Source organism: Musca domestica, unplaced genomic scaffold (assembly GCF_030504385.1).
Source record: "Musca domestica strain aabys unplaced genomic scaffold, Musca_domestica.polishedcontigs.V.1.1 58, whole genome shotgun sequence".
In the NCBI taxonomy this organism is placed as follows: domain Eukaryota; kingdom Metazoa; phylum Arthropoda; class Insecta; order Diptera; family Muscidae; genus Musca; species Musca domestica.
In genome coordinates, this window is record NW_026712360.1 from 1,671,267 (window position 1) to 1,697,834 (window position 26,568).

At 40.2% G+C, this 26,568-nt stretch overlaps 5 protein-coding genes across 5 annotated transcripts; 2 read left to right on the forward strand and 3 right to left on the reverse strand.

Moving 5' to 3' along the window:
• The first annotated feature begins 7,272 nt into the window (after positions 1 to 7,272).
• Positions 7,273 to 9,147, forward strand: LOC131805549 (uncharacterized). Its single transcript, XM_059128826.1, has one exon. It carries the CDS (start codon positions 7,273 to 7,275, stop codon positions 9,145 to 9,147), a length of 1,875 nt encoding a protein of 624 aa, XP_058984809.1.
• Positions 9,148 to 12,497: 3,350 nt separating this feature from the next.
• Positions 12,498 to 14,315, reverse strand: LOC131805550 (uncharacterized). Its single transcript, XM_059128827.1, has one exon. The coding sequence runs from the start codon at positions 14,313 to 14,315 to the stop codon at positions 12,498 to 12,500; it is 1,818 nt and encodes a 605-aa protein (XP_058984810.1).
• Positions 14,316 to 17,780: 3,465 nt separating this feature from the next.
• LOC131805551 (uncharacterized) lies at positions 17,781 to 19,583 on the reverse strand. The gene has a single exon (XM_059128828.1). The coding sequence runs from the start codon at positions 19,581 to 19,583 to the stop codon at positions 17,781 to 17,783; it is 1,803 nt and encodes a 600-aa protein (XP_058984811.1).
• Positions 19,584 to 19,776: 193 nt separating this feature from the next.
• On the reverse strand, positions 19,777 to 24,069 carry LOC131805552 (uncharacterized). The gene is made up of 2 exons (XM_059128830.1): positions 22,354 to 24,069; positions 19,777 to 19,791 (listed from the first exon to the last, which is right to left on the reverse strand). Exons 1-2 carry the CDS (start codon positions 24,067 to 24,069, stop codon positions 19,777 to 19,779), a joined length of 1,731 nt encoding a protein of 576 aa, XP_058984813.1.
• A 309-nt stretch (positions 24,070 to 24,378) lies between these two features.
• On the forward strand, positions 24,379 to 26,229 carry LOC131805553 (uncharacterized). The gene has a single exon (XM_059128831.1). It carries the CDS (start codon positions 24,379 to 24,381, stop codon positions 26,227 to 26,229), a length of 1,851 nt encoding a protein of 616 aa, XP_058984814.1.
• Positions 26,230 to 26,568: the final 339 nt, after the last annotated feature.

The window sequence follows — 26,568 nt, forward strand, 5'->3', positions numbered from 1 at the left end:
TGCCGGCCGGGCCAACGCGATTTATGAACTGTAAACACAGTTTGTTTATCAGTCTTTATGACCCATTAACGAAGCTGTGGACAATAGCAGCAGGCCGGCCACGCCATTGTAACCTTGTGAAGAAATTTGCTTTTTGCAGGGCATCACCGGTGTGTTATTAAAAATAGCGCGGACAAACAAATTAAATAATTAGAGAGAGAGAACAAGTTGTTGTAAAAACACAAATACAACAAAAAATTTCAATCCAACACAAAAAAATCTGCAAACATTGGTGAAAACAACTTCCAGCGGAATACATTTCCGAAATGATTTTAAATACCAGCATAGTGGGTCTCTTGTCAATACTCGTGAAAGACCCAGCGAATATTTCAGAGAATTCGAAAGGCATCACACCGGAAATTGTTAATCATACCTTTATTTGGAATATAGTCCATGATTTACACAAACGGACTCCCTTCAATGATTTGGTGTTTTTCATATCGGAAAATTTGATGACCGACCCGGTGAGGGGTGAATTTTTCCATAATTTTTGGCAGAACCTACCCCAGATACCCCTTACCATAAAAATAAATAATAGCCAAAAACTGAATGGTTATCTGAGTCTACCCTCAATGTGTTTGGTCTTTACCTCGGGAGAGGAGGATGCAATAATGGAAACAACAGCTGCCAGCATGAAAGGAATACGCAGTATACAGACAATATTTGTACTATATTCCGTTTCCCAAACGGAGGACACTTTTGAAGTTGTGAGCGCCATTTTTAGCTGGGCTTGGAAGAAACAGTTCATGAATACTTTGCTGATAACGCTATGGAATAACATCTTCATTTACGACCCCTATCCCAGAGGTCGGGTTGTAAACATTACCGACAATTGGTCGCTGGAAAACCTCTTCAACTTCATGGAGCGCAAAGATTTCAAGGGCTATGTTATCCACACACCGGTACAGCGAGATTTTCCCAGGGTATTCTACATGGGCCGGCAACGGGCCAGCAGGCGGAATACAACAAAACTCAGTGGAATATCGGGTAGTTTATTTAGAGCCTTTATGAAATCCATTAATGCCACCCTAAATGACACCTCTTCTCCGGAGGAGCCAAAGAATATCTTTCAAATCATCGAATTGGTGGGCAATAAGTCTCTCGAAATTAGTGTAAATTCCTACACGGCCATGTTTAAAACCATTTCCGGTCTAAGCTATCCCGTGGGCATCAATGATTGGTGTTTAATGGTGCCTTACTTGAATCGAACAAAGGCGAACCATTTTCTGAGCAGAAGTTTCCATCCCTCCACCTGGGCATTGATAGGCTTTACATGCCTCTACATTGCCCTAGGAATTTGGCTATGTTCCCCTCCAAGGCAAAAGGATCTCAGCAAATCGTTTTTACAGGCCATATGTTCGCTGATGCTAATAGCCCCTCTCAAAATTCTACAACTTCGTCTGTGGCGCATGCGTTTGTTGTTTGTACTGCTTTTTGTCTTCGGTTTCCTGCTGACCAATATCTATCTCTCCAAAATGGCCAGTTTACTGACAGCCTATTCGGAACCCCAACAAATCAACTCCATTGAAGACATAATTGGCGCCCAACTGCCCATCATGATGATGGACTACGAATATGAGGTGCTGCTTAGCTATAATTTCCCCCAGCAATTTATGGACCTAATTATTACGGTGAATAAATCTCAAATGGATGAACATCGTGACCGTCTAAACACCAGTTATGCCTACAGCAGTCAAACGGATCGCTGGAAATTCCTGGACATGCAACAACGTTTCCTAAAGACACCATTATTTCGTTTATCGCCAATTTGCATTGGCCCCTTTTTCCATGTATTTCCAGTGCAAAAGGATTCCCATTTGGACAAACCGTTAAAGGATTTTATTATCCTGGCATCAGATATGGGTCTATTGGCCCACTGGAAAAAGGAATCCTTTGCGGATGCCTTGTTTTTGGGCTATGTTCAAATGATCAAGATCGATGAGGGTCTGATGCCATTGAATTTACATTTTTTCCGTTCCATTTGGATCATCTGGAGTATGGGTTTGGTTTTGAGTGCCTTGGTGTTTTTGGTGGAATTGAATTGGCCCCTGTTTTGTAAAATAATTGATTTGATTGTTGGTTCTCTAAAGGAGTTGCGGAATAAAATCTATGAAATTTAGAAAAGGAAAAATAAAAATTTGGATTTTGAATTAAATTTCGTCTTGGGAAGTGGTTTAATTATACCATCAGCCATATGGCTAGTCATACCCCAAACCATATGGCTGGAGAGGATGTATATCATTTCATACGGCCAAAACGTGCCTCATCGAAATAACGGTTTTTGACCCTAGGTCTCTTTCGACCAAATCCGTTTCAGCACATTTGGAGCCGATCTAGCGATGTCCATCCGTCCATCTGCCTGTCAGTCTGTCTGGCTGGTGCGTACGATAACTCTCGAAAAGATTTCCTCCAAACTTGGTACATCGTAATAGTATTGTCAAAGTTAGATCGAGTTCGGAAATGGGCAATATCTGTCCACTCCTTCTGGTATCTCCCCACAAAAGGTCAAAATTTCCAAAGAAAATATTTTACTGCACAAAAAGAGGAAGGATAATCCGATTACAGGCTTCAGTGCTAGGTCAGGCGAGAAAATGGACAATATCGGTCCACTCCTACTGGTACCTCCGCCACAAAAGGTGGAAATTTTCAAAGAAAATATTTTACTGCACAGAAAGAAGAAGGCTAATCCGATTTTGCTCCAAACTTATAAATCCCAATATTTGCAACAGTACTGGGTCAGGCGAGAAAATGGGTAAATCGATCCACTCCTTCTGGTACCTCCCCCACGAAGGGTCAAATTTTTGAATATTCATGAAGCTCATAAAACACGAAATAAACATCCGATTTCATTGAGACTTGGCACATCACAATATTTTCATAAACACAAGATTTGTTACAAAGATAGGAGAGATCGGACCATTCCTTCGGGTACCTCCCCCACAAAGAGTCAAAATGTTGAATAACCAAAACGAGCATAAAATCCATAATAAGCATCCGATTCTCTTTAATTTACACGCATCACAATATTTTTATTAACCCTAGATCTGTTGTGAAGATGGAATATATCGGTCCACTCCTTCTGGTACCTCCCCCACAAAGGGTCAAAATTTTGAATATTCATGAAACTGATAAAACACGAATTTAGCAACCGATTCCATTCAGACTTGGCACATCTAAATATTTTCATAGACACAAAATCTGTCAAAAAGATGGTAGAGATCGGACCATTCCTTCTGGTGCCTCCCTCACAGAGAGTCAACGTTTTGAATAACCAAAACGATCATAACATCCAAAATAAACATCCGATTCCATTCAAATTATACACATCACAATATTTTTATTAGCTCAAGATCTGCTGTGACGATGGGATATATCGGTCTACTACTTCTGGAAACCCCCCCCCCCACAAATGGTCAAAATTTTGAGTATTTAAGAAACTCATAAAACGCGAAATTAACATACCATTCCATTCAGACTTGGCACATCACAATATTTTCGCACAAAATTGCCTTTGCAGGTTCAGGTCGTCGTATACCCCCATATAACGTTACCTCCCAATATTTAGTATTTGATGATTTGGGTCACACTTTTCACCGGAAATGTTTCAAATATGGAATTTGTCGTTCCTAATGGGTACTACAGCCTGTGGCAGAAAATTGTCTTTTCAGGTCCACGTCTTTATTTAGCCCCCACATAACGATACCTCCCCATATTCGGAATTTTGATGATTTTGGAGACATTTACCAACGAAATTGTTTTTAAATTTCGTATTTGAAGTTCGTAAACGATACTACAGCCTACGACAGAAAATTGTCTATACAGGTTCAAGTCTTCGTATAGCCCCCATATAGTGACACCTCCCAATATTCGAAATTTTGATGATTTTAGCGACATTATTTACCGGAATTGTTTCAAATCTCGTATTTGAAGTTCTTAATGAGTACTGCAACCTTTGACAAAAAATTGCGTATGCAGGCCAACGCCTTCGTATAGCCTCCATATACTGGTACCTCCCAATATTCGGTATTTTGATGATTTTAGCGGCATTATTCACTGAAATTTTTTCAAATTTCGTATCTGAAGTTCTTAATGGGTACTACAACCTACGACAAAAAATCGCTTATTCAGGTCCACGTCTTCGTATAGCCCCCACATAACGAAACCTCTCAATATTCGGTATTTTGACGATTTTAGCGGCATTATTCACTGAAATTTTTTCAAATTTCGTAGTTGAAGTTCTTAATGGGTACTACAGCCTGTGACAAGTCCAAGATGGACGTCTTCGTATACCTCTCATATATCGGTAACTCCCAATATTCCAAATGTTGATCTTTTTGTGACATTATTTACCAGAATTGTTTCAAATTTAGTATTTGAATATTGACAAAAATTGCCTATACAGGTCCACGTCGTCGTACAGGCTCCGATATAGCGATAACTCTAAATTCGGTATTTTTATGAATACAATAATTATTATTATTTTTTTTTTTTTTTTGAAAATTTCCAATTTTATTCCAAATGGTGAAGGGTAATGAATGTTGATTCCGACCGAAATTACAGCTTTTTTTCTTGTTTTACTTAGATTTTCAATATTCATATCATTTTCAAAATTAATATTACTTTAATGTCTGCATTGGAATCCAATATCATATCCTTCCCTTTGTTTAATAGAGAAAGGTCCAAATGGTTGTTTTTCCTCCGTTCCATAACACCATTGCACCTTTGCAGTATATGTCCCTTCGACCATTTTGCATAGCTCTAAAATTGCAAAAAAAAAAAAAAAAGAATGAAAACAAAATAATTAACAAATTTAAGATTTAATTAAATTTAATTAAACATGTGCCACAATTTCCAATTCCAAACACCAGCAGCAGCAGCAGCAACAATAAATTTATTATTAATCCAAATGTTGCAGATTTACTACTTTCGTATGCGAATGTTCGTCTCGAGCATTTCATTTCATGACTGTATCTCATTTATTTCTCTGGCAATGCTTTAATCGAAGAATAAACGTTTATCTATCATTTGTCAGTTGGGCGAACAGGGACGTCGTTGGCGTTTAGTTATTTGAAGTAAAACAAAAAAATCAAAATCATCAGCCTCAGCCAGACGGACGACGGACATCGCTAAATCGACTCCAAATGTGCTGAAATGGATTTGATCCAAAGAGACCTAGAGTCTAAAACCGTTATATCTACCGTGGCCGTATTAAATGATGTATAGGGTGAGATGAAAAAATTGCACCCAACTTCAGACTGCTCTCATTTTTAAGCCACTCGTCCGACAGCTGTTAAAATTATTCCAGTGACAGCTCATTATATTGTTTACAAGCGTACAAAAGCATTTTGGTGAGAATTCTCCGGAAAAAAGTTATTCGTGATGGAATTTAAGCGTGATAGTGTGATTTCTTTATATTTGGCTGGAAAACCACAAGTGGCGATCGTTAGAGCACTCCAGGATTTAAATGGGGAATAAATCTTCTGTGTCTCGTACAATCGCTCATTACCGTGATACTGGTAGCGTAGCCCGATGTCAAGGAAGTGGACGGAAGAAAAGAGCAGCAACATCAGCAGAAATGGTTCGAAAAGTAAAGTAGCCACGTGATCGAAACCCGCGTCGCAGTGGCCGAAAAATAGCTCGTGAGCTGAAAATATCGCAATATTCCATTCGGCAAATATTGAAAAATGAGCTCGGGGTAAACTCATTGCAATTCCAAAAAGTGCAAGAACTTACACCGCAACAGAAAGAAAACAGACTCAAAAGAGCTAAAGAGTTGCTTCGCCTGGCCGAAAGTGGTGCACTGCCGAGTTTGGTTTTCTCCGTCTCCGGTGAGAAAACATTCGTTGTCCAGCAGTTTGTAAACAAACAAAATTGTCCGCTCGTGTTTACTTGCCAAAGGGGTCAGCTGAAAATGTGCATCTTCGGTTGGCCACCAGAACACAGGCGCCGGCAATGGTGATTGTGTGGGCCGCCGATGGTCGCTCTGCGCTCGTATTCATCCACCGTGCAATCAGAATAAATGCCGAATATTATCGCGAAAATATTCTGGAGGGTGTATTAAAGCCTTGGGCACGCAAACATTTTGGCCACAGACCTTGGACATTCCAACAGGACTCAGCACCATCGCACTCCGTGGCATCAGAATAAATGCCAAATATTATATCGAAAATATTCTGAAGGGTGTATTAAAGCCTTGGGCACGCAAACATATTGGCCGCAGACCTTGGACTTTTCAAGAGGACTCAGCACCATCGCACTCAGCAGGCGCAACCCAAGAATGGTTACAAAATGAGATTCCTCGTTTCATTTCCAGCGTACAATGGCCACCAAAAATTTCCGTATACCAATCCGTTGGACTATTGCGCCTGGAGTATTTTGGAAAGCAAGCTTGACCCCAAAAAATACCAAAGTGTCGATCACCTCAAGCAAGCGCTTCGCCGGGAATGGGCCAAAATACCGTAGAGCAATATTCGGGCAGCTTGTGTTGGTTTCATTGGCAGTTTGAAGGCCAAAATTCGTGCAAAAGGTGACCAATTCGAGCAAATCTAAACTTATTCTAAAATTTGATGCTATCTCCGACATTTTTCCTTTCATTCAATAAAATTTAAAAAAAATGTAAAAATTATGGCGTTTGACTTTGTTGCAGTTTTTTTATCTCACCCTCTAGCCATATGGCTGAGGGTATAAAAATATAAAAATTATCAATTCCCACCTGCCATAAAATTCCGCATGTCTACAATTCAGTGATCCTGTGCCAATTTGTATCTAACGTACGGTAAGATAATAAAGGTGATGACCCACTCACACAGATGTTGAAACTTTGAATGGAGGGACGTGTAGCCGCAAAATGCGATTTGAAATTATGCCCGATCGAACGAAGCCGAAACCTCTTAAAACCCCTTTCTGTAGACATATATCCTTCTAGAAGGGAAATTTCCTTTATCTAAATGGGGAAATTTCCCAATTTTAAGAAATTAAAAAAAAATCCCCCTCTCCAACTACGCCCCTGTGCCTGCAATTTTGTAGCAACTTTCAATTTCATGTCCTAACACCAGCAAGTCCTATTATTAAAAAAATTACAAATTTTATTGCAAAAAATACGCAAGTAGGCACTTGAAAACAGAGAGAACGGAGAAAAAAAACAAAAAACGGAAATTGCAACAACTTCCGCATCTGGGCTTCATAGCATTGCCGAATCGTTTGCAGTAGTCAGCAGTTTGTGTCCCAATCCAAATGGCCCTGAACAGTACCATAGCCTTGCTGATATTGACCTCGAGCCACGTTATCCCAAGCAGCAATGGAGCAACGAACCACTCTCACCCGCAAATGGTCAATAGCTCTTTGCTAATCGAAATCATCAGAAGTTTACATAATTTAAACGATTTCAATAATTTCGTGTTTTTCGTATCGGATCGATTGACCAAGGACACGCATACGGCTGCCGAGTTTTTCCACGATTTTTGGCATGTCTTTCCCACGATACCGATAACCATAAAGGTGGATAATACCGAAAATATGGACGGATTTCTAAGTATACCCTCACTGTGTTTGGTCCTGACCACCGCGCCCAATGATCCCATAATGCGAGTGGCATCGATTGGCCTAAAGGGTTTGCGTTATGTAAGGACTCTCTTTATTCTATTTCCCTTTGCGGGAGAGGATAGCAACGAGGAGCTCTACGAGACCATATGTCAAATATATCACTGGGTGTGGAGAAAACAATTCATTAACACGGCCCTGCTAACCGTACGTAATGGCATATTCATACACGACCCATATCCTGAGCCGAGCATTGCGAATTTAACCGACAACTGGACAGCGGAACAGTTCTTCGTTACCTCCAATATGGATTTTAAGGGCTATGAAATACGCACACCCATACACCATGATTTGCCCCGGGTATTCTACATGACCAAGCCGCGGCGTTTCATTACCAAGAATCACTTCGTGAGTGGGGTGTCAGGAAAGTTGTTCACCTCCTTTGTGGAATTTATCAATGCCACCTTCAATGAGACCACAACCAATGAACTGGGCACCCAGCCGGTAAATTTGAGTGACATCATACGCAAGGTGGGTGGCAAGCGTTTGGAAATCAGTCTACATTCCTACACCGATATGCTGCCCAAGAAAAGTGGCACCAGCTATCCGATTGGCATCAATGACTGGTGCATAATGGTACCCTATCACAATCGCACACCCGACCATCGTTTCATTAAATCCAGTTTTCGAACATATGCCTGGTATTTGGTTATCTTCAGCATTGCTTACATAACCCTGGGAATTTGGTTTTGTACTCCAACGCTCCAGCGCGACTTAAGCCTGTCATTTATACAAGCCATATGCTCGCTGCTGCTAATACCCCCCTTGCGGGTACTCACCTTAGCCTGCTGTCGCATGCGTTTCATTTTTATCATTCTCTTTGTGCTCGGTTTCATCACCACCAACTGGTATGTCAGTAAAATGGCCAGCTTCCTGACAGCCTCCAAGGAGCCACCACAAATCAATACCATCGCAGATGTCATCGCCGCCAAACTGCCCATTATGATTATGTCCTATGAGTATCAGGTGCTCAAGGATTACAATTTCCCCCAAGCATTTATGGATCTGATCATCAATGCCACCAAGCCCCAAATGGATATGCATAGGGATCGCTTGAACACCACCTATGGCTATAGCACCCAAACTGATCGTTGGAATTTCATCAATATACAGCAGCGCTATCTGCGCAAACCCATATTCCGCCTTTCGGATATTTGCATTGGACCCTATTATCACATATATCCCATACAGAAAGATTCTCACTTGGCCCGCCCGCTGCAGACCTTTATTTTGCTGGCCTCCGATGTGGGTCTCATCGATCACTGGGAAAATGAGGCATTTGCTGATGCCCTGCACTTGGGCTATGTCCACATGATGACCGTGGATGAAATATTACCGCCTCTGTCGTTAAGTTTTTTCCGTTCCATTTGGCTCCTATGGGCCATGGGTGTGCTGTTAAGTATTGCCGTATTTGCTTTTGAATTTCAGGGTCAGGCCACATGTCGAAAGTTACGGGAGTTTTGTAAGCTACATGCCACAAAATTTTGCAATAAATTTAACGGAACTTAGAAATGAAAAAAAGAAATGGTAAAAATTTTTATTTTTTTTTATAAATTTCGGGGATGAGGACGGAGAAATTCTGGGCAAGAATAAAAATTTTATAAAGAGTATTTAAAAGTTTTCCTCCGATATGAAGACTTGAATGTCTTTAAATTAAAATTTGAGAGAAGACTCATTTTCTCTGGAGGAGATCTTTTACAGAAGACTTGAAAATCTATCATGGAAGACATGGAGGGTTTCTCATAAAAAATCTGATGTCCATTAGAACTGAAAATCCTCATTTGCGAAGGTCTTAAACAGATGACTTGAAGGTCTTCTAAAGAAAACTAGAAGATCTTGCACAGAAGATGTGGAGGACTTTCTTGAAGGAATTCCTCATAAGACTTGTAGGTTTTCCTTAGACAACTTGAAGGATTCCTCAGAAAACTTGAGGTCTTTCTTAATAGACTGGAATGTCTTTCTTTGAAGAAGGTTTTCTATTGAAGACCTCCCAAGTATCTTCCTTAGTATCTACCAAAGGTTATCCATAAAAGATTTGAAGATTTTTTAATATAAAAGTGATAGTTTTGAATAGAAGCCTTAAAAGTTCTCCATAGACAATTTTAAGGTCTTCTTTTGAAGATTTGAAGGTTTTCTATAGAGAACTTGAAGGTCTTCTAAGGTAGATGCTAACGTCTTCCCTAGAAGATTTGACATTTGCATAGAAGACTTGAAAGTCTTTGTTGGGAGACTTAAAGGATTTCCGGAGAAGACTTGGAGGTCTTCCTTAGAGATCTTAAAGGCCCTATTAAAAAACTTGAAGGTCTTCCTTGGAGAACTTAAAGGATCTCATAAAAAAAACTTGAAGATCTTTGTTAAACATCTTGAATGTCTTTCTTTTAATATTTGAAGGTTTTCTGTAGGGGACTTGAAGGTCTTCCAAGGTAAATCCTAACGTCTCCGTAGAAAATTGGAGATTTACATAGAAGACTTCAAAGCCTTTCTTAGGAGACTAAAATATCTTCATTTGAGGATATGAAGGTTTTCTGTAGAGGACTTGAATGCATTCCAAGGTAGGTGATAACATTTTACGCAAAAGATTGGAGATTGAATTGGAGAAGACTTGAGAGGTTTTTCTTAGAGAACTTGAAGGATCTCTAAAAAAATTGAATGTCTTTCCTCGAAATCTTAAATGTCTCACTATGAAGATTTTCTATAGAGGACTTGAAGGCATTCCAAGGTAGATGATAGCATTTTCCGTAGAAGATTGTAGATTGGATTGAAGAAGACTTGACAGAGAAGACTTCTTAGGAGACTAAAATATCTTCTCTTGAGGGTTTGAAGGTATTATGTAGAGGACTTGAGGGTCTTCCTAGGTAGGACTTGAAGGTGATTCTTAGAGAACTTGAAGGCTCTCTTCAAAAACTTGAAAGTATTTTGTAAAAGTCTTGAATGTCTTCATTTGAAAATTTGAAGGTTTTCTGCAGGGGAATTGAAGGTCTTCCAAGGTAGATTCTAACGTCTTTCATAGGAGACATGAGGATTTGTTATAAAAAACTTGGAAGCCCTTAATGTGAGTCTTTAAGGTCCACCATGGAAGACTTGAAGGTCTTTTTTTTTTTTGATAATTTGAATGTTTTCTGTAGAGAGCTTGAAGGCCATCCATAGAAGATTTGAAGCTTAAAAAACTTGAAAGTCTTTAATTCAAGACCTTAGAACTTCTATAGAAGACGTGAAAATCTTCCTTTCAAGATTTTCTGTGGGGAACTAGAGACCTTCCAAGGTAGATGCTAACGTCTTCCATAGAAGATTTGAAGATTTTTTATAAAAAATTTGAAGGTCTTTAATATAAGGTTTAAGGTCTACAATAGAGTTTTTATTTTTTTAGGTGTTATATAGGATAGAGAACTCTGTATAGGTATTCTATAGAATATAAGATCATCTTACATCAATGGGCTTCTTTATGATACAGGACCTTCTATAGTAGAGACGACTATCTTAGGTCTTCTAGAGAATAAGATATCATTTAAGGGGCTCTTATAAAATAGATATCTCTCTGAAGGTCCATTATAAAAAGAAGGTCCTCTAAAGGACTTCTATAGGCTAGATTTTCTAGAGAATAGATACCACTCTAAACGTCCTCTTGTAGATATAAAGGCCTTTAGCTGTGCTCTTATGGAAAAAGACCCTACGACTCCGGAAAAGCTTCCTTTTGTATAGAAGACCTCTTGACGGTATTATTTTCTCTAGAAAATTTCTCCAATGTATTCTATGGATAGAAGACATCTCAAAAGTGATCTATACTCTGATGTACCGCTCATCTGTCATTTACCATATGTCATCTATTCGCTAGAAGAGCTCAGCTTTTATAGCATTTTTTCACCGGCTTTATATTCTAGTGAAGATCTCTTAAAAGCTTTGTGTTGGGTAAAAAAAAACCTACCACAGTTGTTCCTTAGATAAAGGTATATTATCTTCTATTCTCTGAAAAATCTGCCAAGATCTTCTATTCTCTGAAAAATCTGCCACGATCTTCTATTTTATTAAGGAGCTGTCAAAGGTTCTCTGCTCATCAGAAGGTCTCTCAAAGTTCTTCTATTGGGGAGAAGGTTTCTCAAAGCTTTAATTTTCTTAAGAAGACCTCTCAAAAGTCTTCTAGTCTCTAGTCCTCTCAGAAGTCATCTATCCTCTGGCATACCCCTCATAGTTCATTTATCATATGTCTTCTTTCCACTGGAAAAGCTTTCCAAGGGCCTAAATATTGACAAAGATTTTCTCAAAAGCTTTATATTCCAATGAAGATCTCTTAAAAGCTTTGTGTTGGATAAAAGACCTTCCACAGTTGTTCCTTAGATACAGGTTTAATACGGGTCGGGAAGACAAGAAGATCTTCGAAAGTTAGAAGATTTAAGACAGAGCTAGCCAACCACTGGCAATAAAAAGCCTTGATTAAACATGAACATCGAGAGAGGGTAATTCTATCTCTCTCTCTTCCTCTCTCTCAGTAAAAATTGTTTGTACTACTTCTTTGCAAAATAGAAAATCTCTCTCTCCGCTCAGTAAGCATTATGTGTGCTACTCCTTTGCGAAATAGAGAATCATGGACTTCCTGCTTCAGCTACTATCTGCAAAGCTAATTTGTTGTTGGTAAAAAAGATAGCAGTTCTGGTGGTGATTTCACTGAACAAGGGGAGTTTTTTACACAAAACTATAATTGTATGTGAGGTGTGGTGAATTTCCCATGGGCGGATTGTTGGCCAGCGCTGACTTAAGGCCTTTATCCAGAAGACTAAAAGAAATCTGTTTAAAATAGAAACACACACACAAAAGCAGACACTCATACACACATATATCTTTATTTCTCTTCAACCCCCATCAAATTATTTTCCCCGCTTGCCCTTCAACCAGGCATAACCACATTCCATGAAAAACGTCAACACACTGACAATATAGACAACAAACAACACCACAAAAACAATCATAACATGTTCCATGTGGGCCGAAGTATACTCCTTGTCGGTATTGAAATGTTGCACCAAACCTGCCTGCAATGCATGATCGAAGGCATTATTCTCAAAGTACTCCAGCAGGCCAGACGAATACATATTGCGTATAAAATACTCCATGGAACGTTTCACAGGTGTATCTGGTTCCATGGGAAAACCCAAATAAAACGAACCAAAACAAATATCCGTTAACTTGAAGAGGCCCTGCTTCAGATGGCCCTGTTGCATGGCCAGAAAATTCCAAACATCATCGGTGACAAAATAAGCATAGCTTTTGTTTAGCCTTAGCTGGTGTTGGGCAAAGGTGGCACTGTCCACCTGCCTGATGAGCCGCAGGAAATCTTGGCTTAAATTCAAACCTCCGGACATTAGAAAATCATATTCATAGTCGATTATCATCACGGAGATGTTTGCCCTTATCAAGTCTTCCATGGTATTGATTTGTCCACGAAATATGGTCACGGTGAGAATACTGCCCAGCAGCGAGGTATAGTTGGCTGTCAAAAAGAAACCATGGAACCATACCGCTGCATAGAAGAGAAATCTCATTATGGAGGGATTTTTAATGGTCCGACTGGCTGCTATGTTGATGATGAAACAAAAATTCTCCAGCACACTGTCTCGTATGAGCCATATAAGGACATTCCTTTTGACGACCGTGCGCTTTCCCAGCGACTGAACATATATCCAAAGGCCATCGATGATGCAGAGTATGACAAAGGTGCCCAGCACAGCATACCATATTGCATTTGTAAAGGGTTTGAGGGCATAGTAAAATGTTGATTCCCGATTCCATTGCGGCACCATAATGCACCAGCGCACGACCATTATGGGATAACTGATATCCAAATTGTCATCGGTGCTAAACAGGGCATAGGCATGACTCAGGATAATAACCTCACCATTTCGTATCAAATTCAAAGCTGCTCGCATATCGATAACATCTCCTCCCAACGGGTCCTTGGGCATTTCATACACCTCCATGGAGGCATTGACATATTCCAAGAAGACATTCAATATACTAAAGGATATGCCACGCTGCACCACATTACCCTGGCCATCATGGGAGCTGAAAACATAGGGGACATCCTGGCGTAATGGAGTCTTATATTTATAGCCATAGGCATCCCAGCCACCACTAGACACCTTACTCATGCTGCTACTGAAGGTGCTAAACAAATTGGTACGCTTAGCAATGTGTATCTCAGGAAAACTGGTGATGCCATATAAATCCGATGAGCCATTCCTATAGCCAACATAGAGCAGGCTGAGTTCAAAGTTATTCCTCTCCAGCACATAGAGGGTCTCCTCCGCAATGCGAAAATCATCGATTCTGTCGACAATGACTACAAAATTCAAATATCCATGACGTCCCTTCAGCACCAAATTGTGTACATCCAAAATGGGATCATCGGCAGAGGTGGTGAGGACAACGCCCAAATAATTCCTTTTACTGTCCGTTTGCATAATGCGATCGCTCAGGGTGTTGGTCAGCACCTTTTGGGGCACAAATGTTCTCGCATGCAGTGTTAGCATGAAATTCTCCAAATTCTCATGGTGTTCCCCGTTCAAGCGCTCCGATATGAACCAAATCACTTCGGGTATTTTTATATAAGCCACCAGAGGTAATATGTAACCCATAAGGAAGGCGGTGTCCCAGGTTGTGTTGACGTTTTGCCGTAAAATATCCATTGCTTGACGACGTTTCTTTAACAAATGATTTGTTCCGTTTGCCAAGCGATAGACAAGCTTTTCGTTGGCTCATCCAATGCATCCTTGGGGAGTTGTATTTGTAATATGAACATGCTTCCCTATGCCTTCGAGGCTTGTTTTTGATATTTTTAGTGAGGATTTGTGTGATGGAGGAAGTTATTTTTAAATGAAATTTAAAATATTCTTCCATTGGAGGTCCTTGAACTTCACCTTAGAAACAAGTCAAGGATACGAATTTGTAGATTGAACAGTCACCCCAACACAATGGGATAAGTTATAAGTTTATGTCAGAAGTTAGGTAGTTTATGTCAGAAACTCGGCAATTAGGGGTCACCTTTGGGCATAAGACTTCTCGGAGGTATTTCCCCGATAGAAGACCTTCTAAATATTATTTAGGTAGAAACCTTCTATAGGTCTTCTTAAAGGGGAAAGTATTCTAAAGGACCTTTTAAGGGAGGGGACCTATTAAAAGTCTTCATTGAACGCATTTTAAGCACTTCTAATAGATAGAGACCCTCTCAAGGGATAGAAGACCTTCCAAGAGTCTTTTATAGGATAGATGACTTTCATAGGTTTTTTATAGGATAGAGGGCTATTTTAGGTATTATATAGGATAGAGGACCCTGTACAGGTATTCTATAGAATATAAGACCACCTTAGATGTATGAGATGGGAACGTATTCTATAGGATCTAAGACTATAGTGCGGAAGATCGTCAAAAGACCTTCAATAGCGTAGAAGATCCCCTTAAAAGTCTTCCTAAGGACGACTGTCTTAGGTCTTCTATAGAATATGATATCGTTTAAAGCACTCTTATAGGCTAGATAACTCTCTAAAGGTCCATTATTATAAGAAGGTCCTTAAAAGGACTTCCATAGGATACATAGGTCCTCTAAAGGACTTCTATAGGATATATAGGTCCTCTATAGGACTTTTATAGGATAGGTAGGTCATCTAAAGGACGTCTATAGGAAAGAAGTCACTCGTAGGTTTTCTGGAGGATAGATCCCCCTCTAAACGCCTTTTAGTAGATAGAAAGGCCTCAAGATAAAAGAAAGAATACAATATTCGATCAACGACTCCAGAATAGCTTCCTATTTTATAGAAGACCTCTTGACATTCTTGTATTCACTAGAAAATCTCTCCAAGTTATTCTCTGGATAAAAGACGTCTCAGATGTCATCTATCCTCTCGGATACCATTCGCAAGGAAAGCTCTCCAAGAGCTTAAATTTTGACATAAATTTTCTGAAAGGCTTTATATTGCAGTGAAGATCCTTTAAAAGCTTTGTGGTTAATTAAAGACCTATCCCAGTTGTTTCTTAGATATAGGTATATTATCTTTTATTCTCTGAAAAATCTGCCAAGATCTTCTATTTTTTTCAAGGAGCTGTCAAAGGTTCTCTGCTCGTCAGAAGGTCTCTCAATGTTCTTCTATTAGGTAGAAGGCTTCTCAAAGCTTTAATTTTCTTAAGTAGACCTTTCAAAGGTCTTCTAGTCCCGAGACCTCTCAGAAATAATCTATCAACAGGGATACTCCTCAAAGGTTATTCTATTTCTAGAAGAGCTCTCTTAGGGCCAAAAAAACCTTTTTATGGAGCGTCTCTCAAATCTCTTCGTTTCCTTAGAAGCCATTCAAAATGTTATTTTCTTTCAATGTCCTCTCAAAGCTTTTTGATTTGTTCAAAACCCCTCTAAGCTTTTTTGATTATTTTTAAGATCTCTCAATGCTTTTTTCTATTGGAAGTCCCTTCAGAAGATAGAATACTAAAAGATCAGCTAAGATCTTTCATTTTTGGAGAAACTGTCAAAGGATCTCTACTCGTCAGAAGATCTTTCAAAGTTCTTCTATTAGGGAGAAGGTTTCTCAAAGCTTCTATTTTCTTAAGAAGACCTATCAAAAGTCTTCTAGCTTCGAGACCTCTTAGAAATCATGTATCACCTGGGATACGGCTCTAAGGTTATTTAGCACAGAAGAGCTATCCTAGGGCACCAAAGGTCTTTCTTGGGAGCGCTTCTCAAAGCTCTTCTATTCTTTAGAAGTCTTTCAAAAACATTATTTTCTTTCTTCTCAAAACTCTTCTAACTCCTTAAAAGTCTTCTATTCGTTATATCTAGTCTTTATATGACCTCTCAAAGGTCTTTCTATAGATGGTCTCTCAAAGCCCTGCGTTTTTTAGAAGTCCTCTAAAAAGCCTTATTTTCTCTCAAGTTTTCTCAAATCTTTTTAAATCAACATAAAATTGATATGAAGGCCGGAACGGTCTTCTAGAAAATTGTTCAAAGATTTATCTAAGTTCATTAGTTCTTCTTTAGATGGCTCCTCGACGTTCTGTTGTTTATATATCCTTCCAAAAGTCCTTGTCCTCGTTAGAGGGGCTCTCAATGTTCATCCAGCGAAGAAGCCATCTTTTTTTGATGGAAGAACTCTCTAAGATCTCTTATTCGTTAATACGGCTCTCAAAGCTCTTTAAATGTGGGAGATCCTCTGGAGGCCTTCTTACCATTCATTCAATCGCATTGAATATCCCTTTAATATTAATTTACAAGTTGTTCTTCTCCCTCCCAGTCCTTTCAAAAGAGGAAAAGTTATCCTTCACTTCTTGGAAAACATCAAAGTATGCATCCCCAGAGACAGGCTGATAAATGTCATGAAACGACAACGGAAACAATTGGAGGAAATTCAAGCAACGATGAGCTCAATCTATAATAGAACCAGGAAAATGCAGTCACGTGTGCCTTCTGTGAACGTAACCCTCTCTCTGTCTGTCTGTCTGTCTGTCTGTCTGTCTGTCTGTCTGTCTGTCTGTCTCTCTCTCTCTCTCTCTCTCTCTCTCTCTGCACATACACACACACAATAAGAGCCATTGAAAACAGTGTAATGATTAAACTGTAAGCAGAAATAAGGAAATTGGGAGAACATAAAAGTGCGACCCTCTCTCCGCCCACAAAAAAAAATCTCAAAGGATTTAAAACAGGGCTAGCCAACCAGCTCTGATTTAGAACTTCTAAATTCTTTCTATCAAGAAACAATCTTTTCCACCTCTACTATCGACAGAAAATCTCTCGATTTTTTTTTATTTCTAAAAGCGCTCTGCAAAATCTGTTACACATTTAAGTCCTCTGTAATGGTTAATGTCTTTGGAAGACCTGAAATGTATTTATTTATTGAAGAAACATGGAATGACCCTTAAGCAGCGCCAGACAATAAAGAGTACTTTTTTAGCTCCCATACATTACTCTCTCAAAACATTGTTTTTAAATCATTCTGATTATGTGTGTGGAGAGAACTGCTCTCATTGAAGGCACCAGTGCCTGTTCAAGACTGGGCCTGCTTTAAAGAGTAATATAGCGAGGAGTCTGAAAAACACATTTATGCATTAAAAAATATATAAAATTAAATAAAAAAATTAAAAAATGTATTTCCTCAAAATTTAATTTATTTTCAATTCCTTCTTCTCCTCTTCGCGTGACAAATAATTTCCAAAATTAAACACAACCCTCCCAAAACATATATCCCCAACATCAAGGCAAATATTACCACCAAATGATCCATACCAACAGCCTGATATTCACCAGCTGCCCTGATGATCCTCAGCTGGCCCGACTTGACGGCATGATACAATGCCTTCTGCTCATAAACCTGATACAGACCCGATGAATGAATACGAAAAATGAAATATTCCAAATTACGCCAAATCGGTGAATCCTTTTCCATGACATAGGCCAAATGGTACGACCCGAAGCATATCTGGGAAAATTTGAAGTGCCTCTGCTTCAAGTGTTTTTGGGAGTATTGCAAAAAATGCCAGCGATCTTCGGTGGTAAAATACCCGAAACTTACATTCATCGATAGCTGATGGGCATAGAAGAACGAGGAGTTGACAACCAGCAGCAATTGCAGGAACTCCGGTTGTAATGGGAAACCTTGAGATTCCAAAAATTCCAATTCATAATCGATTATCATGATGGGCAGCTGTAGGCGTATTATGTCCTCCAGGGTGTTGATTTGCTCGCGAAATAAACTGACAGTCAAGGCGGATCCCAGATAGGAGCAGTAGAGGGAAGTTATGAAAAATCCAAAGAAAAAAATCGAAAAATTATAAAGAAAACGTTGCCAACAGCCTGGGTTGGAGAGGGGAAATGTGGGACTGAGGTTAAGTAAAAAACACATGTCGTTTAACCACAAATCCAGGAAATGAAGAGATTTCTGTCCTAGATGCCACATCAGGAAATCCATGGAGCATAGCAAAAATAAGACCAATACCACCATGAGCCATACCTGGCACTCGAATGGCTGCAGGGCATACAAATTGGTGGATAGTTCATTCCTTAGGGGTACCATTAGACACCATTTGACCACCAGCAATGGATAGCTTTTTTCCAGTAGCTTATCTTTTTGGAATAAGGCATAGGCATGGGCAGAGATGTGGATTTTCCGGCTGCGAACCAAAGACATGACATTCTGCATGTTGACAACATCATTTGCGGATTTGTTTTTGGGATATTCCACTAAACGACCATTTATGGAGTCCATGAAACTCTTTAGTATGGTATAACTGGTACCTTGAATCTGTCTGGCCCCATTTGCTGTCAGGTAGCTAAAAACTCCTGGAATATCCTGTTCCATGGGGGTATACCATTTATAGCCTCCTGTGTCGAGGGCAGCCAAAGCCAATTGTTTGAATTCCTTTGCAAACCATAAGTTATAGTCGGTGTAATTTTTCAACTCAAATTCTGGAAATTGTTGGAAACCAAACAGATTCGCCACACCTCCAATGGAATCAAAAAATATAAATGTATTGACAAAATTCCGTTGGCTTAAATTCCTGGCCAATTTTTCAATTGATTTCACATCTCCGACTTTTTGGGTGAAGAGCAATAGACCAATATAAAAATGTCTTTCGATGAGTAAATCATTGTGGACCTTCATAATGGGATCCTCCAGTCCCGTTGTTATCACCACTGCTGTAGACACCCGTTTGCAACCGATCTCCACCATGCGAACATCCATCCATTCGGTCCACACAAATTGTGTCAAATAGTTGCGCTGCGAAAGACCTTTCATGAAACCATCCACCTCCTCCAGTTGTTCACTCTCCAATGCTTGACTTATAAACCACACAATTTCGGATACCGATGTCCGATTTATATAGGAATCCAAAAATCCATACAAATATTGAAAATCCCATGAAGTGGCCAAAGATAGGCAGCCACATAACACATATGCAAGAATTTTCAGTTCCATGTCTACGGGATGTTAGTTTGAAACTAATTTACAATTATGAACAGGATTTATGAATGTCCATCTAGATAGTGTCATGATTCCCAGGGAGAATATTAAATATGAAAACATTTTTTATGAACATGAATCGGTTTTAATTTAATTAATTTAAAATGCAACACTTTTCGCGGAACACTAACAACCAATGCTGGTGTTTTTAGGTGAGGTGTGGCTAAATGGGGTGAATACACGAGAAGTTATCATAAATTAAATGTGTTGAAAAATAATAAAAAAAAACGACAGCGCCATCTGTTTTTGAAGTTCTAGATTTCCAAAAATTTATTATATCCTTCACCTTGAAAAGGAGGATATATTAACTTTGTCATTCCGTTTGTTACATCCCTAAATATTCGTCTTAGACTAGAATAATGCCACTAAAATCATCAAAATACCGAATATAGGAAGGTACCGTTATATGGGGGCTATACAAAGGCTTGGACCTGCATGGACAATTTTCTGTCATAGACTGTAGTATCCATTACGAACCTCAAATACCAAATTTAAAACATTTCCGGTGAATAATGTCGCTAAAATCAAAGAATACCGAATATTGGGAGGTACCGTTATATGGGGGCTATACGAAGACGTGGACCTGCATAGTCAATTTTCTGTCATAAACTGTAATATCCATTGCGAACTTCAAATACCAAATTTTAAACAATTCCGGTGAATAATGATGCTAAAATCATCAAAATATCGAATATCGGGAGGTACTGATATATGGGGGCTATACGAAGACGTGGACCTTCATAGATACATTTCTGTCATAGGTTGTAGTATCCATTACGAACTTCAAACACCAAATTTGAAACATTTCCGGTGAATCATGTCGCTAAAATCATCAAAATACCGAATATCGGTACCGTTATATGGGGGGCTATAGGAAGACGTGGACCTGCACGGACAATTTTCTGTCATAGGCTGTAATATCCAATACGAACTTTGAATACCAAATATCTCTAGGATGGTTAGTATTGAAAGTGAGATATATCGGTCCACCTTTTAGTATAGCCCCCATAGATCCATGTTTAGGTATAGCTCCCATATAAAGATACCCACCGAAGTTCGGTATTTTCATAAACCTAGTCACATTTATCCACGAAATTATTTCAAATTTGGTATTTTAGTTGTTGTTGTGGCAGCAGTAGTACATATGGATGTTTGTGTTCTGCTAATCTGGTTCAAGCTCCAGGTTTAAAAATTCGGGTAATTAAACGGACTGTAGTCAGAGATCTTCTTATCACACGCCGGTCAGACGTCACGCATATATTCCTCAATTCGTGCCCAATATGAATTGAGACTACTACACCATCCTGAACGTAATTTCGCCAAAACTACCCTGGTTTGTCTAAGCAACTGGCGTTCTTCTGCTGCAATGGATGGGAGGGGTGGACTCCGAGGACGGCATTCATCCTGTAATTGCTGATAGCATCTGCGACTGCATCGGTATGAATGTCACTCAGACCCGTCTGATATGCTTCAGGATCTAAAGGTTCTCTCTTATAGCGTTGGACCTCCCTCTCTCGATCGTGTATATACTTCCAGACACGCCTAGGTGGGGGAGTTGTATCCACCATACGATGGTTGGGATGACTCTCATGGTAACACCGAAGCCGATACTGCAACGAGAGCATATGAAGGATTTTCGCCACCTCATGTGGATGGTCCACTGGTGTCATGAGCAAGCACCCTGTCGCAGTTCTCATGGCAGAATTGTGGCAGGTTTTGATGTGCTCCACTGTGTAGCACTAGTATTCGCAGACCACACTAGAGCCGCATACACACTGACCACAGACCAGAGACCTATCGCGTTATAAGAGGTCAACAAGGTTTCTTTGTCCTTCTTGCCGGTTAGCGCCTTGAGGACCTTGTTCATACTTTCCATCTTATCGCAGATGGCTGTGGCTTGCGTGGACGACTTGAACAGGCTTTCGAACTAGAGCCACATAGCTGACGACAAATCACAGACCTAACGCGTTATAAGAGGTCAACAAGGTTTCCTTGTCCGCACCCCAAGTGCTGCCAGCTAGCGCCTTGAGAACCTTGTTCCTACTTTTCAGCAGATAGCTGTGGCTTGCGCGAACGACTTGAACATGCTGTTGAATATGACCCCTAGAATCTTGGGATAGTTCGTGATCGCTATTAAATTTCCCTCGACCTGCCCATTCAGCAGTGTTTTCATCTCCGCAAACTTATTGTAAAGAGTGTGGCCTTTGATTTCGTGGCGAACATTTTCATATTCCTCGCGTAGAAGTATGCGTCAAGCTTCGCGAGATAGGGGTTCAACCTTTCACATATGTCATCGACCATACATGGTATTTAAGTAGATTTGATAGATGACAAACATTGAAGCACCGCTTTGGTATGGCCGCCACATAACGGCCTCACCCACTTTATGGTTTTTTGAAAAGTCTAACAGCATTATACAAACGGTCTTAAAGGTGGCGCTCTATATTTTAGGTAACACGCTTCAGATTATGAATTTTGCACATATTTGTGTTTGGAACTTAAAATAAAAATTAAAACATCCCAGCTCTGAATGGGTCCCCTCGGATTCACAAAAGAAAACACATTTTTTGGCTGCATTTGATACATTTTATTGCCAATTCATTAAACACACACCCCGCACTTCACTTCTTCCCTCTGTTTCAATTCATAATCCCTGTGGACCAGAAAAAATGTCAGTTTTTCATTTCCCCCCTTTCGAAATCCTCGTTTTTCTACATTTATATACCAAAATCTCCAAAAACAGGCACAACCAAGCGGCAGAACACATTAGAGCCCATATAATAAATAGCAAACGTAAATGCTCAATTCCCGCCGCAGTTGTATCATGAGCCTCGGCCAAACGTTGTATATAACCTGCCGACACGGCATATTGAAATGTCTCATGTTCGTATTTCTGCAGCAAACCATTCGAATGGGTGCGAAATAGGAAATACTCCAAATCACGCCACACGGGCGAATCCATTTGTATGGGATAGGCCAGATGATAGGAACCAAAACAAATATCGGAAAATTTAAACACCTTTTGCTTCAAATGTTTTTGGGCCTCATCCAGAAAGTGCCAGGTATCGTCGGTGACAAAATAGGCAAAACTTTTGTTGAATTGAATCCGGTGTGTGACAAAAGTGTGGCTGTCAACGGGCCGTATTAGTTTACCAAACTCCTCGGGCATTTGAAAACCCTCGGAAAGTAAAAATTCCAGCTCATAATCGATTATCATGACGGGCAATTGGGCCTGAATCAGGTCCTCCATGGTGTTGATTTGGGCACGAAACAGACTCACCGTGAGAAAGCTACCCAAATATGAGGTATAGTTGGCGGAGAGGAAGAAGCTAAAGTAGAAAAGGGTAATGTAGAATAGAAAACGTTTAAGGACCGGAACCTGTATGGGCTTGGGTGTGGTTATGCCCAGGACAACACAGTAATCATCCAACCAAGCCTCAATGACACGACTGAAATATTCTTTGCGTTGAGCCCTGAGGATAATAGTTTCCAGGGTGATTTTAAACAGGTCCATGATTTGTAGTGCGAACAAAACAACAATTATTACCAGCCACACCTTCCATTCGAACGGCTGCAGGACATAGAGAAATGTGGATATGCTGTTTTGTAGTGGCACCATTAGACACCATTTGACCACCATTATGGGATAGCTTTTATCCAAATCATCATCGGTGTGGTAGAGGGCATAGGCATGGGCAGCCAAGTCAATTTTCCGACTACGCACCAACTCCAAGACAGCTTTCATATTTACCACATCTCCACCATAGTTGTCGGGGGGCATTTGATATTCTACTATGGTACCATTCAGGGATTCCACAAAATCATCCAGGATACGAAATGTGGTGCCCTGCATCTGGGCCCTGCCCCCCTTATCCTTGTATTTTATGACATGCGGCAAATCCTGACGCAGTGGTGTGTAGAACTTATAACCACCCACATCCTGAGAGGCCGCTAACGCTTTTTTGTACTGCCTCCTGACATAGGCCATAAAATCGGTACGATTTTCCATCACAAATTCTGGAAATTGTTCGTGGCCAAAGAGTTCGTTTCGTCCATTGGTTTGTTGGAAGTACACCATGCCATTGACAAAGTTCCCTTTGTACAGGACATAGCAAAGCCGCTCGATGTCCTTTATGCTGCTCACCTTGGGAGCGTAGATGATGAGTGAAAGGCCAAAATGACGTCCTGTCATTACCCGATTGTGGGTATACATTATGGGATCCTCAGCATCGGTGGTGAAGACCACAACCATGCAATTCCGCTTGGCTGCGGTACGAATCATTCTCACATCGCTGCGATTGGTCCATACGTATTGGGGTTCCCCGGTGGCATCCTGAATGCGTTTTATGAAACTATCCAAATGTTCGGTATGTTCCGTGGTCATCCGCGGACTTAGAAACCAAATGTTGCCCATGGACTGTAGCATGGGGTAGAACTGCATGATGAAATTGAAAATGAAGTCTTCGTTCCATTGCAGTGCGGGGTTGGGAAATAGGGCTAAACTTATCACGGCGACTGCCAGTCTTCGAATGTTCATTGTAAACTGAATGACTTGCCGATTCCTTGGCATTTCCTTGGCTTTGTTTACCTGACACAAGTTCCGATGTTCTCATGTATCCCACCGAGGAATGCAACTCCCAGGGGCATTGTTAATACATGTCCCCCAAAGTGGCTTCTTCATTTTCATGTCTGCCGGGATGGTAGGCAGACAGAACACGTGGCTGGTTTAGTTGTCAAAAAATCGTCAACAATGAACGTTCGAAAATTAATAATCGCCATCCTTGGCTTATCCTGTTTCCCCTCACCCTCGCTGCCTTGGAATGATACCTTCATCGCAAATTTCATCCTAAAACTGTATCCCGTATTGAAGGCCCAAGGCAACATTTGGTTCCTTAGCCAACTGATGACCACACAGCACACGGAGCATTTGGATAGATTCATAAAACGCATCCAGGATGGATCCGGCGAGGCTCAATATGTTTGGACCAATCGCAGTGATGTGCGCATCATAAGGACAGCATCGAAGCGTAACTCTGTGGCATTTGTACTCACCACAGGGCCGGATGATCCCATCATGCATGTCCATAGTCGTGTTATGACGGGACGTCATTTTTACTTCTCCGTCTTTATATATGTGCCAAAGGTATACGATTTCCGGGAGATCGAGAGGCTTGCCCACCTGCTGTACCTGGGTAGCTTTGCCAACAGCATGGTCTACTATCAGCAGCCGAATGGTCAAAACGAATTGGCTGGCACCGAACAATTTCCCCACTTTCAGATGATAAATCTGACGGATTTCACGGTCTATGTTCGGCGGCAGTTCCAAAAAGTCATGTCAGCCAATCAGGATGTGGCAGGCTATAAGTTTTACACTCCCCTGCGCCAGGACCTGCCTCATGTCATAAAATACCACGACAAAATGGGGCGTCTGCAATTGCAAGGTACCACATTTCGTATCCTGGAAGATTTCATTGACTCCCTAAATGGTTCCATTGCTGAATACGAGATGCCAAGGGATAACTATGGTTATGAAGTGGTAAATATGAAAGAAGTTCTGGATTTGGTACGTTCCCGGAAAATTGACTTGGCTGCTCATGCCTATGCCCTCTACCACACCGATGATGATTTGGATAAAAGCTATCCCATAATGGTGGTCAAATGGTGTCTAATGGTGCCGCTACAAAACAGCATATCCACATTCCTCTACATCCTACAGCCGTTCGGCTGGAAGGTGTGGTGCATACTATTGCTGGTGTTCTCGTTTCTACTCTTGCTAGATTTTTTACGAATTTTCCTAGACTCCTCAATGTTCAAGGAACTGAGAATGAAATTTCCTAGCCAGCTCAGTGATGCCTGGTTGGAGGATTTTTGCCACATCATATGCATAACCGCACCCAAGGCCATAAAGGTTGCTACCTTAAAACGTTTCCTCTACTATGCCACGCTTTTCTTTTTTAGCTTTTTTCTCTCCGCCAACTATACCTCATATTTGGGTAGTTTCCTCACGGTAAGTCTCTTTCGGGCCCAAATCAACACCATGGAGGACCTGATTCAAGCCCAACTGCCAGTCATGATAATAGATTATGAATTGGAATTCTTGCTATCCGAGGGATTTCACATGCCCGAGGAATTTGGAAAACTAATACGGCCCGTTGACAGCCACACCTTTGTCGCACACCAGATTCAGTTCAACAAAAGTTTTGCCTATTTTGTCACCGATGACACCTGGCATTTTCTGGATGAGGCCCAAAAACATCTAAAACAAAAGGTGTTTAAATTTTCTGATATTTGTTTTGGTTCCTATCATCTGGCCTATCCCATACAAATGGATTCGGCCGTGTGGCGTGATTTGGAGTATTTTCTCTTTCGCACCCATTCGAATGGCTTGCTGCAAAAATACGAACATGAGACATTTCAATATGCCGTATCGGCGGGTTTTATAAAACGTCTCGCGGAAACTCAGGAACATTCATCGGCTGGTTTGGAACATTTGCGACTGCTTTTCATCATATGGGGTCTATTGTGCGGAATGGGTTTGTTTTGTTTGCTAATCGAAATTTGTATTCATAAATATAGGCATTATAAGTTATTGAAATTGTAGGAATATTTTAAATTTATTTAACTGCCGGGGGAACAAATTAAATTTAAATTTAAAAAAAATGTGAACGGATTAATTTAGAGATTCAGAGAGAAGCTTCTTCTAGTTTTAAGTGAGATATTGTAAATATTTGATGTTTGATATGAAAATAAATTTACTAACTCTACGAATGTATTTATATTTTGCTTTGATTTACGCCCTAAATTAGGCACTATATTTGTGAATGCTTAATATACTACTTATAACAAATCACAAATTGATATGCTGGTGGCGTTCCTCCTCATAATACATTATAGGTCTTAATGCACATTTTTCCTCATTTTTTTCTGCATTTCTATGAGA